Raw genomic sequence first — 12,052 nt, forward strand, 5'->3', positions numbered from 1 at the left:
GTGCAAGGCACTGTGCTAAGTGATGTAAAAAAAACACTATATAAATATAAAATTCTGCTAATAACTGGCAGAGTTCCAAATAATGAAACAGGGATATATTTAACAAATCAGAGTATTGCTATACCTGAGATTTTTCACTTAAAACATTTGGAAAGAAAGAACTTAATGATAGCATGAATTCTATCATATTTTTACCATTCATAGCAGCTTAATTATTTTACTTCGATGTGGTCAGGCGAGTTTTAGAATTTTGGCAATCGTATAATGGGGCATGGAGAGAGAAGGAAGGGGAAGAGGTTCAGTCTTTGTGTCTCCTATGGTTGCAACCTTCAACTGAACATCAAATAACCCACCCCACCTTACACTTAAGATTTATTCTTTCTTAAAGAGGGACGATACATTGTGCAAGAAGGACAGAGATTGATTTTTCCTGCTCACACAACTACACATTCAAAGTGAAAGCCCTCTTCATTGAAAAGTGACTGTCTTAGAAAAGTTTAAGAATAGATTTCTTAAAGTAAGAGAAAATTACACTGTATATTCTTTTGACGGCAGGTAATTTAGAGTTCTTAAAATAACTTTATAAATACTTACTATAATAATAGAGATAACCAAAGTGGGAAAATTTCAAGCCATGGTACCAGTGTATAAACTGAAACATTTCAAGCCATCTTAGCAACAGTTAAGTGAGCAAACCACATTTCCGAACTCTCAAGCAGTGTTTTAAAATGCAAAGCAGCCCACAGCAAGTTCTCTCTTGTCCAGGCGTTGTGTATGTAAGGCCAGGAGGCTTCTGCTTCTTTCCTGGGTTCTCCTTGCTAGCACAGCTGAAAGGGCAGGAGGCCACAGCTGAGCTGAATTCACTGTCAAAGTTGAAATTCCTAGAAAAATCATTGCAGTGGGAATCCTGTCAGTCTACTGAAGATTTCAGATCTTCAGAAATGTCACGGAAAGTCCTAAAAGAGGAAAAGATGGAATAACTAGTTAATTACCATACAACAGTGTCTTATTTTTATAATCTTTAAGGACCTGGAGACTATATAGTCACTATTTTTTCTTAATATTTTTCACTGAGTATTCTTTCAAAGTCTGCTAGTTGTCAATCTTTAGTAACAAGAACTCTAGTTTTTTGCTGGATCTATCATCTCCCATCTAAAAGACTATTTCTCCAGACTCCCTACATATGACCATGTGACTAAGTTTTGGCTAATGAGAAGTTAAGTGTAAGTGTTGTACAATTGTGGGCAGTTCCTTAAAACAGAAGGGCAATCTTCTTCAGCTTTTCCATATTCCCACTGCATAGAAAGTGGATACGATGTTAAAAAAAACACTAAGAGACCAAAAATTAAATACTAAGTGGATACATGTTACTACAAAATAGGAAGTTTGATCCAATAGAGTCCAAGCTCTGAGAGATATGGTTCAGGGCAGAAGAAATGGGGTAGGTCTTTTCATCAAGTGATCTTGTACTGTTTTTGATCCATATCTGACAAGCTTAGTGAATGTTGCTAACTGGCAGGTAATATCTGGGCTGGATGGAGGTGGTCTGCTGCATACATAAGGTGCCTATTTCAGGACTATAGTAGCTAGCTTGCGTTTGCTACATTAGTTACATGCCTGAGCTGGGATAAGTCACCCGTCAGGTTTATATCTGTGTTGGCATCCAAATGGCCAGGTCAGAATTTGTCAATGAACACGAGTTCAAGCACCCATCTTAGACAAAAAGGCCTCACACCAAGGCTGGAAGTACATCAGGATGGAGAGAGGCTGGGCCCATTTGTTTGTGGAACAGTCATATGAGCCCTGCCCTGCTTACCTCTGGACTTCTTTTACCCAAACAAGAAATACACTTCTAGCTCATTTAAGTCATTGTTACTTTGGGTTCTATTGTTGGTGGGAGTTTTGTTTGTTTGTTTTTTGGTTATATGTAGCCTAACCCTAACCTATCTTAAATGATGCAGATAAAAAGCACAGTTTATTATCATCCTTTTAGATAGAAGTTATGTTACTCCTTCACGACGACAGTACAAATTAGGAATACAGAAAAATATGATTTTACAATGCTTGCATTTTCAAAACAATTTCACCATCTTCCAGTTATATTAATTTGTAGCCAAATCACTAGGTTATGTTATTCCTTCTGAGATTTTTTATTACAAATAAAGCTAATTTTATTTTCATACCAATAACCAACTATTTGTTACTGTAAACAAACGAATCAACTTTTTCATTAGAAATAGAGCTAAAACAGAATATAAAGTTAGTCTTCCAAAACTTCAGGGAACACCTCACAGTTGTAGAAATAAAACATGGGCAAAAAGCTTTCATTAGAATTACCTAAAAACTCATAAAGCAAATAATCTGAACTTCAATGCAATTCCACTATCATGCCACCTCCCTTATTCCTTTTGTTTTCTTGATTTTCAGTTCGTGCAAATATTTAGGAGGCTTACGCAGGCAGGGCAGAGATAAAGACTAACCTTTTAGCACTATGTAGAAAGTACTTCAGTGTCAAGAGGGGCACAGGTAAAACGTTCTAGAAAAGAGATTACATTCAAGGGTGCTCAGCTACCTCAAGGCTCTTTCAAGGATGGTGCCCTAAGCCTCTTGCACATCTGAAGCATACCTCTATCTAGCACAACTCTACTTTCAAAGGAATAGCTTTGAAAAATAGGTAATCTTCCTGGTTTTGACTCCTGAGGCTTTGAAAGGGTTATGTGTGTCATGATTAAACTCACCATTTTGAAACATGTTGACATATCTAAGAATTGGAATGAATTTTGTTTCCTTAAATATTTCTAGGTTCTGAAAAAAATGTCCAAAAACAAAGATCTACATACACACATGTATGTTTATATGCATTAATATCTATCTATCTATATCAAATCAATGTTTGTCAATCATGGCACTATTGACATTTTTGTGCATGATGTTTAGCAGCATTCCTGGTCTACATCCATCTAAGACAATCAAAATGTCTCCAGACATGGCCAAATGTCTGAAAAGAAAAAAAAAAAAATCAGCCCTCACCCCACCAGGACCATCGCTCTGTGTATCTATTTTTCACAGTCTCACCCAAGTTTTTATTTTTACATTTATGTACAGGCAAAGTTGGCTACAACCCATCTCAGACAATATGAATTTTAGGTAGCACTCAATTTTGGAAAGGCCTAAAGAATCTGCAACCAATAGTCAAAAACTGGCCAATAGTACACAGAACTTTCGAACACCCAATAGGTTTCTTAATTTATCCTCTGATATCTTCTTACATTTCTAAGACATCTGCAAGTTTGAATCTATAACTATTCATTTCCTCTAAAGTATGAATGAAAATTTCTGCCTCAGGGCAAAGATGCAGGAAGTAAGATTTAGACTGTGGTTAGCCTAGTGAGTGAGTGCTTTCTGTTGACAAGTGAGCTTAGCTATAACCTTGAAATTCATACCTACTATTCAATTCTGCCTCCAGGCCAAGAAAGCCTCCAAAAGGGCTCAGGAGAAAGAAAACAAACTGAAATAAGCTTAGAAACAGTAACTGAGAGTTTTCCCTCTCAATGTTATCTCTAGATGTATAGGGTATCACGGTGATGGGGGGTGCGTGTGTGTATGTATAAAACCCTACTGAATTAACAATGGCCTCAAACAAACTTCTAATTATCTCCAGGAAAAGAAAATCCATAACCTGGAATTGTAGACATGATTTATTTCTGGCCTATTCAAGAAGCATAGCTCTAACTAATCAGAAAGGCTCATAAAACTGTAATTCTCTGAATTAGGAAGATACTGGGATAAACACTGCACTGATGCTATTGCTGAAAATGTTTAATGTTCTACCTAAACCATCTGAATACTGTATTATTTCCCAAATCACAGGATTATTATGCTCCTAAGAACCACATCTTTAGAATTTTTCATCTAAGAACAAGCAATGCAGAATGAGACCACATGTGACTGGGGAAATAGAGGACTGTTAACATTATATAGTTCCTTTCAGAGCAGTGAGGATCATGCAGTGTAGTATCTTACTTACTTGCTCCTTGAAGATGTTTCAGAATCTGCTTCTCCCAAAGTTTCAATGGGATCTTCACAAATTTATTTTTATCCCCCATCCCCTAACTCCATATAAATGTTTAAATCTTTTCTGATTTTAACATCTCAAGGCTTGTTGACTACTACCCTCCAGAGACATAGAATAAATTTTGGATGTCTAAAAATAAAAAGTTTTAAGTGACCAATTTAACTTATTTAGTTGGCTCCACAGAGTTGAGTATTTCCTACACCTACACCAGCACACAGGTACAAACCCTCATGACCCACCACTATCATGCATATCCGTTCTCTTCCAACAAATTTGTGTTTTCCAACTGAGGATAATAAGGATTATACAATATAGTCTTTGGAAAGTTAAAATCCTTTATGCTTTATTCTGAGACTGTCCTTCTTACTTGTCTGTTGTTAAAATGTAATTTCTGGTACACCACATAGAAAAACTGTTTTGCAAATATCCACTGAAGTTAAACGAGATGTATAACCAGACATCCCAAGTACTATACACATATCCACCAAAAGACATGTATAAGAAAGTTCATAGCATCTTGATTCACAGCAGCCATAAACTGGAAACTACTCAAATATCTATCAATACTGCAAAGAATAAATAAGACTGTGATATATTTATACACCGGAAAACTAGGCAATAATGAGAGAAGAATGAACAATGGAAAAAGAAAGCAACAAGAGGAATGAATCACATAGATATACTGAGGAGCAAAAGAGTTCTGACACAAGAGTACATATACATGATTCCTTTTACATAAAGTTCAAAAACAGTCGAAACTAATCTAAAGTGACTATAGTCAGAATATTAGCAGGCAGCGGCGTCTGAAAGGCAGCATGGAGAAATCTTCTGGCGTAACGAAAATATTTCATATCTTGATATGGGTGGTGGTTACATGGATATAGGGGAAAAAATCAACTTGTATATTTAAGATGTACATTTCACCATATGTAAGTTATACCTGAATTAAAAAGCTGAAAAAAAGGTATGAGAAATTGGGAAAACTTTTTATACATTATAGTTTATTTTATGAAATGTTGGTGATAGCAGATGACCGGAATTATTTTAATATCTGTACTTGCAAAATAACAAGTTGCAACTCTATATTGGTGCCCCCAAATAATTTTGTCCCAACTTTTTATTTTGAAAAAGTATACACCTACAGAAAAATTGAAAGACTAGAATAATTAACAACCATATGTCCTTAATCTAGATTCACAAATTGCCAACATTTTGCTATAGTCATTTCCTCTCTCCCTCTCTCAGTTTTGGCTGAACTATTTGAAAATAAGTTGCCAACATCATGACATGTCATCCTTAAAGGACATTCTCCTACATAACCAAAGTACCATTATCACACCCAAAAAATTTAACACATATATTATTTAATATTTGGTCCATATTCAAATTTCTCCAATTTTCCAGAAATGTTCTTTATAGATTCCTCCCATCCCCTTCCATCCAGAAACCTTTCACAGATACAGGATAGGGTGTCCTTATTTCTTGAGTCTCCTTCAATCTAGTGTACCATGTTCCACAACCACTTTTAAGTTTTTTATTATGTTTGGTCTTTTATGACATAACAGTTCTGATCTAATTATAGGTATTAAATTTTCCTGGTATATGAAACCCAAAAAGTCTGCAAATAATTTGCATTTACTTAGTGCCTTCTACAATCTTCATCATCACATTAGTACTCAAATACCTTTATCCTGACAAGTCTGGATGAAGCTATTTACCAAATACAGAGACAGGATATTTCAAGGTTTACACTTAGCTTATGATCATTCTGCTTTAACTTACCGCTGAGTGTGAGCAGGCCACGGGGTCTGGTTTGGCGTGGGCACTGAATTTGTGGGACTCATAAGCATGGCACTGTAGATATTGGAAGCAACCACCAGTATGCAGAGGAGTATGGGCCCAATGATTGCTCCTTCCAGGCCTAGGTAGTATGCTCCGCCAGCCACTGCCAAGCCTGTCAGGTACGGATGGCCACCTCTGGAATAAAGAGTACACCAATTAGTTCATGACTGTTAACACACATAAACTGGAGTAAATCTGAAATACGTTTCGAATGAACAATGTTCATTCTTTAATGCACCAGGCTTTTTATTACATCATCAGTTTTCTTTAGCTGAGCTTGATGCAGATATAAAGGAACACTAACTGCAATAATATTGAGATGCAACAATTTTCTTGCCCATGCACTAATGTGTGACAACTGCCTCTTTTTATAGCTCCAATAAGTGAAAGAATAAAGTCAGCAATATTAACAGATATTTTGTGGCTACCTGAGGTGAATTAATGTTGGCTTAGGACAGGTTGTAAGTCACCGGTTAGGTTTACCTCCATCAAGGATAATTAAGTGAGCACAAGTTAGCATGTAAACCAGTTAACTAAGCTTTTTATAAGACAACAATAATAGCATCCCTGTTACTCATAGGTTGGACTTCTGTCAACCTCCTAAAATACACTTTTTAACACAATAAGGATAAAAGGCCTCATGAGGAAAATATCTGTCACAAAGCCTAAGATTTTTATTTCACAGGAGAGTCACAAATGCCCTCCATCTTATCACAATATCACTTACATAAATAGAGTAAAATAAGATAGAATATAGCAGCACAGCACAATGATAATAAGAAATGACCATGACATAAGAGGGACTGAGAGGCCAGGCGCGGTGGCTCAGGCCTGTAATCCTAGCACTCCGGGAGGTCAAGGTGGGAGGATCGTTTGAGCTCAGGAGTTCGAGACCAGCCTGAGCAAGAGCGAGACCCCGTCTCTACTAAAAATAGAAAGAAATTAGCTGGACAACTAAAAATATATAGAAAAAATTAGCTGGGCATGGTGGCACATGCCTGTAGTCCCAGCTACTCGGGAGGCTGAGGTAGGATTGCTTGAGCCCAGGAGTTTGAGGTTGCTGAGAGCTAGGCTGATGCCATGGCACTCTAGCCCGGGCAACAGAGCCAGACTCTGTCTCAGAAAGAAAAAAAAAAAAAAAAAAAAGCAGGACTGAGAAATATGTCATGTTCAGTTTGTTTCCAGTTTTAAACACAGATGAGAACAATTTAGTGAGGGACAAATAACAAAATACACTAGAAGGATATTCTATAACATATAACAGCTTAAATAACTAACACTTGTGGTGAGCCCATCTTCAGGAAACCATACATAATATTCCTAAATTATTTGTCTTCCTCATTACAAAAAAGAATTTAGTGCAGTATTCCATGTATGCTAGGAAATCTTTTTACCTAAACAATATTTTTGAGAAAAATTTCTATCAAATATGCTTCAAGTTTAAAAAAATAAAGTGGGGACTTTCAAATAAAAGGTTATTAAAAATTAAAACAATTTATGCCAAACCTTTCATTTCCTAATGATGCCAGTTAAGTAGTTTAAGATAAAATCACATATCTTAAATTCTACCTGTGAACTTTAATATAAAATTTACAACAAAGTTCAAAGAAATCAATGCACTTAAGTATAAATCATATTCCTACTTCTACTGTTCAAATTTCAACTGTTAAACACTAGTTAACCATACTCTGATGTTCTCCTTTTTAATTTTAACTTTTTCCTCTCAAGTTTTATACATAAAAAGGTCCCCCTTAGACTGGCTTATAAAGTTGCTTGTTTCTTTTTGTGCTGGAACTTTGGGGCTTTAGAGTCATTCTACATCAGTTATTTTTTTACATTAACTTACCAAAGAGAAAACAAGGTGGCATATAATTTGCATTCATTCATTCATTCATTTATTGATTGATTGATAGAGAAAGGTGTGGGGAGGTAGCTAAGCTCCCAGCAAAAAACCGGGTCCCTTTGGTAGAGTTGCAAGGGATAAGAAAATAATAGAGAAAAATGGAAAATGGAAGAAATAAAAGAATACACTGAGACAAAGATATAGTTTTATAAGTTTATAAAGATTATAAGCAAAGTGGGATCTCAGGGGGCCTAGACCTTCTCCGTGGGTCTCAAAAACCCCGAATGAGGCCTTACATGGTAACTTATAGGGAATAGTGAATAATTGCCAGGGGTAACACATTTACATAACAGCAGGTAGTTCCTCTCAGGTTAACAGATTTTCAAAAGGCTTTTACAGATTCCTTAACTAATTCTATCTACGTGAGCAAATGGTTACAAAATCTTTCAAAGGTTAACTTCTAAATTCTAAGGTAAGTTTATCATTTAACAGAGGGGTTAAACAGAGATATGTTGGCTCCATGTTTATTAGGTTATTGTGAATGGAGACAGGTAGTCTACAGTGGTTTAAACAAGAGCTTTGCTTTTAGCCATTCGGGAAGCTGTCTGTTCCGGGGGGCACTCCATTGTCAGCTCTCAGCCTGTAGTTTTTAACAGATTCACTTTGCTTTACAAAGCAATCCAAACCTTTAGGTCTGAGAAACGCTGTGCCTTGTGGGATACAGCCACTACTGTCTTTCAGGGAAGCCCTTCCAAGTGTAACAGCATTTGAAATGCAAACCAACACGTTCACATATTCCTTCAGGGCAAAGCTCTGAAAAATTCCTAAGACAAATCCTGTCTGCAAACATGTTTTTATATTAATTCATGGAGCAAGAGAAAGGGTCTCACTCTGTCGCCCAGGAGTGCAATGGCCTGATCACAGCTTACTGTAACCTCAACTTCCTAGGCTCAAGTGATCCTCCTGGTTCAGCCTCCCGAGTAGCTAGAACTACAGGTGCACGCCACTACTTCCAGCTAAATTTTTTGTTTATATTTAGTATACACAGGGTCTCCCTGTGTTCCCCAAGCTGGTCTGCAACTCCTGGGCCCAAGCAATTCTACCACTTCATCCTCCCAAAGTGCTGGGATTATAGGTGTGAGCTATCACACCCAGTCAACTTCTACATAATTTAAATTAACTGCAGGGTACTCTTTTATAAACTTACGATTCTGTCCATTCTACCTTTAATTTATTTAAAGAAAATAGAATGTATTAACTATTATGACAGTTTCAGCAGACCATATTCTGAATTTGAGTAACATCAAAATTAAACATTCATGCCTTGTAAACAATGTTATTTTAAATTAAAATTTCATTATATCAGTGAGAACTCAAAAGGCTACTTCACTAAAAAATCCTACCACCAGTTCTCTCACCCACTCCCAAGAAAAAAATAACTCCTTAAAAAAATGCCATAGAAATCCCTGGATGATTCACCAATAACTTCAGAAGTTCTGTGGAATACTTACCCGGATATATCAGAATAGATTGCAGTATCTACAAAGTATGTTGGCAGGAGGTGAAAAATCAGCAGTAAAATGGCCTTGCATCCCAACCCTTGTGTCAGCCACAGGTCTAGAACTGCAGGTACTGCTGCCCAATACGTCCCCAGAAATGGCACTGCTCCAAGGATTGCTGCTAAAGCTAATAAAGGATTCAAGGAAGAAAAGCAACTTACCATCATCAGCAAAACAAGCGAACCTAAGCGGTAGCTCCTCCTACTTAAAAATTTCCACCAAAACAAGTTAACAAATACTCACAAACTCAAATTTTAGGGGAATGATACATCCCGTTTGACTGACTTTTCTAGTTAAATAAAGGTTCAATACCTTAAAACTTAATACTGAAAATCTAAAGTGTGTGTCTTCTTTATGGATCTGTTCTTAAGTATTAAATAAAATTTCAGTGTTCTGCAGTTGTTATTCTGGCTCAATGGTTAATGTACAGTCCTATAACTGTAGAACATGTGTCAAAATTTGTACTGAGTCCAAAGCTATCAGTTTCTAAACCTCAGACATGAATGTATATTCTTTACCTTGCTTTTTCCCGGTAAAAATGAAATGTAATTAAAAACAAACAAAAAATCTCTGCAAGCTGAAGGCCCTTGTTTCAAGCTCAACCCCTTGCAGAGCACTATATTCAAGTACTCTCTCTCTATCTGGCTTCTCTCCAGACTGTAAGTCAAGCAGACCTGGGTTCTAGTTCTGGTCCTACCATCAGCCAGGTGTGTGACCTTGGAAAACTTTGGTTTTTCATCTATAAAACAAGAACACCGCCTACCCTGCCTGCCTCACAGGGTGCTTGCATGTCAGCAGGCGGGTTAGTGGATACCACAGTAGGAAAGAACATGAATGAACTTGGGAATGTAAGGAAGGAAGCATAGATGAAAGCGGGGGAGTGGAAATGGTGTTAGAGGCAAATGTGGAAGGCAGAGATATTTAGGAAAATAAGCGGCCACAGAAATAAAGGAAGAAAAAGTGGAAGGAGAGGAACAGAGGTAATGTAGAGGAAAGAGAACGAGATGGATATTAAACCACGTGGTGCTTATGGAATGAGGGTATCAACAGAACAGATCTGGAGACAGCTTATGTGCGCTCAGAAGCGTTCATCTTTGTCCTGGGATGGTCTCCCTCATGGGTATATTATATGGGCACTGCTCCCTGCCAATCAGTTCAATGCAAACATTTATTGAGCACCTACCTAGCTGTTATGCTAAGTGCTAAGACATTCATTCATTAACAAATGCTTACGCAGTGTTTTCTATGTGCTGGGTATGAACCCTGCTACTGGGGGTACGGTAATAAATAAACGCATTACAAATCATATTTCTGCTCCTAATCGGGACTAGATTAGATCTTGAGCCAAAAGATTTAGTATTTTAAACAAGGAAACAGACCATTTCCTAATGTATGTAAAATGGCTTAACTTTCCTTAAATAGAAGACAGTGGAGGCTATGATATGGTTGTTACCTGATGGTATGAAGACAATATTGATGCCAAATATAGTATGAGTGAGCCAGGTGTACAATCCATAGAAGCCAGCCATTTTGAGGGAAGCATCAAACACCCCTCTAGAATGCCGAAAGATAAAAGAAAAAGTAAACCAACACAGTATCATATTGTGATTCAGAAAAATTGACACTTCTACGCTTGTGCCCACTTCATCCCAAATCTAGTAATAGCTTCAATTTTTCTACTGGCCTGAGAATGCTGTTTTCATTTTATTCCAAAGAAACCTAAAGACCTTATTTTAAATCTTGGAATATGTTCAGCAAACTGTTCTTTAAATTTATCTCTGATGAAAAGATAACTGAAATGAAACACCCTAGAATGCCATATTCGCTGAAATAATTCGCCATCTTTTCACTTCTGAAGCAGCAAGAGATAGTACAACTTATAATTCATCATCTTTCTTCTCTCATCAACAAAATTTTCCCACATTTCTTTAACCATGTAACCAAACATACAAAATAATATCCTCTACAAATGCTATCGGAGCATTCAGGTCATTGGGGAAGAATTTTTGGGAAAAAAACACTATGGAAAAGAAATTCAAAATACAAAAGGGATTAAAAAAACACACATATTCAGTGATTAACACAGAAATTTATTACAAGAAAATCTGCAACATCAGGTGCTTTGTGGTTTGCTTTCCAATTGGAAGATTAGTAAGGCAGCACTGTGTAAGGAGGAGAATAAGGAACTATTCAGACAGAGCACGAAGGCAGCAAATCTTAAGCAATTCCAAGGTATCACAAAGTTATAAAAACCAGGATTCAGCACAGGGGCAGGGGAAGCACTCTCATGTACTCACAACAAGGAAAAGCTGAAATTGAAAAAGGAGCAGAGACGACACTGTATACGCAATAAGCACTGTATACGCTTTTCTGAAGCATCCCAAGAGGTATACTATAAGAGCAAAATCAAACTCCGGAACGTAGAGATTCATTTAATAGGGCTCTGAGACATGGCTCTGGTGACAGACAGGGTGGCTGCCCAGTTGTTAAACCTTGTCATCCTGACCAGCAGTTTTCACTACAGAATGCTATAAAGGTACCATGTGACCCCAACAAGGACCTAGACTAAAGTGGTATCAAAAATACCAAAAGGAAGGGAGATATCCTAAGGAAATATAAAGGACCCGAACAGCAACTGAATAGAAGAAACAAAAGAAAAAGAGAAAATGACAGCTTCAGATTTTAAACCCAAAGGGGAAAGAATGGTAGTGTCTGAAAGACATGGAGAAGGCC

General features: G+C 37.1%; 1 protein-coding gene across 1 annotated transcript in view; it reads right to left on the minus strand.

Moving 5' to 3' along the window:
• Positions 1–357: 357 nt before the first annotated feature.
• The window catches only part of TMEM245 (transmembrane protein 245), a 95,661-nt gene continuing 83,966 nt past the window's right edge, over positions 358–12,052 (minus strand). Inside the window, exons 14-16 of the mRNA XM_012638526.1 lie at positions 9,272–9,446; positions 5,858–6,052; positions 358–956 (exon numbers count right to left, since the gene is read on the minus strand). Of these exons, the coding sequence (XP_012493980.1) occupies positions 911–956; positions 5,858–6,052; positions 9,272–9,446 (416 nt within the window). The 3' untranslated portion in view covers positions 358–910. The remainder of the gene's footprint in view (positions 957–5,857; positions 6,053–9,271; positions 9,447–12,052) is intronic.

Source organism: Propithecus coquereli, unplaced genomic scaffold (assembly GCF_000956105.1).
Source record: "Propithecus coquereli isolate 6110/MARCELLA unplaced genomic scaffold, Pcoq_1.0 Scaffold130, whole genome shotgun sequence".
Taxonomy (NCBI): domain Eukaryota; kingdom Metazoa; phylum Chordata; class Mammalia; order Primates; family Indriidae; genus Propithecus; species Propithecus coquereli.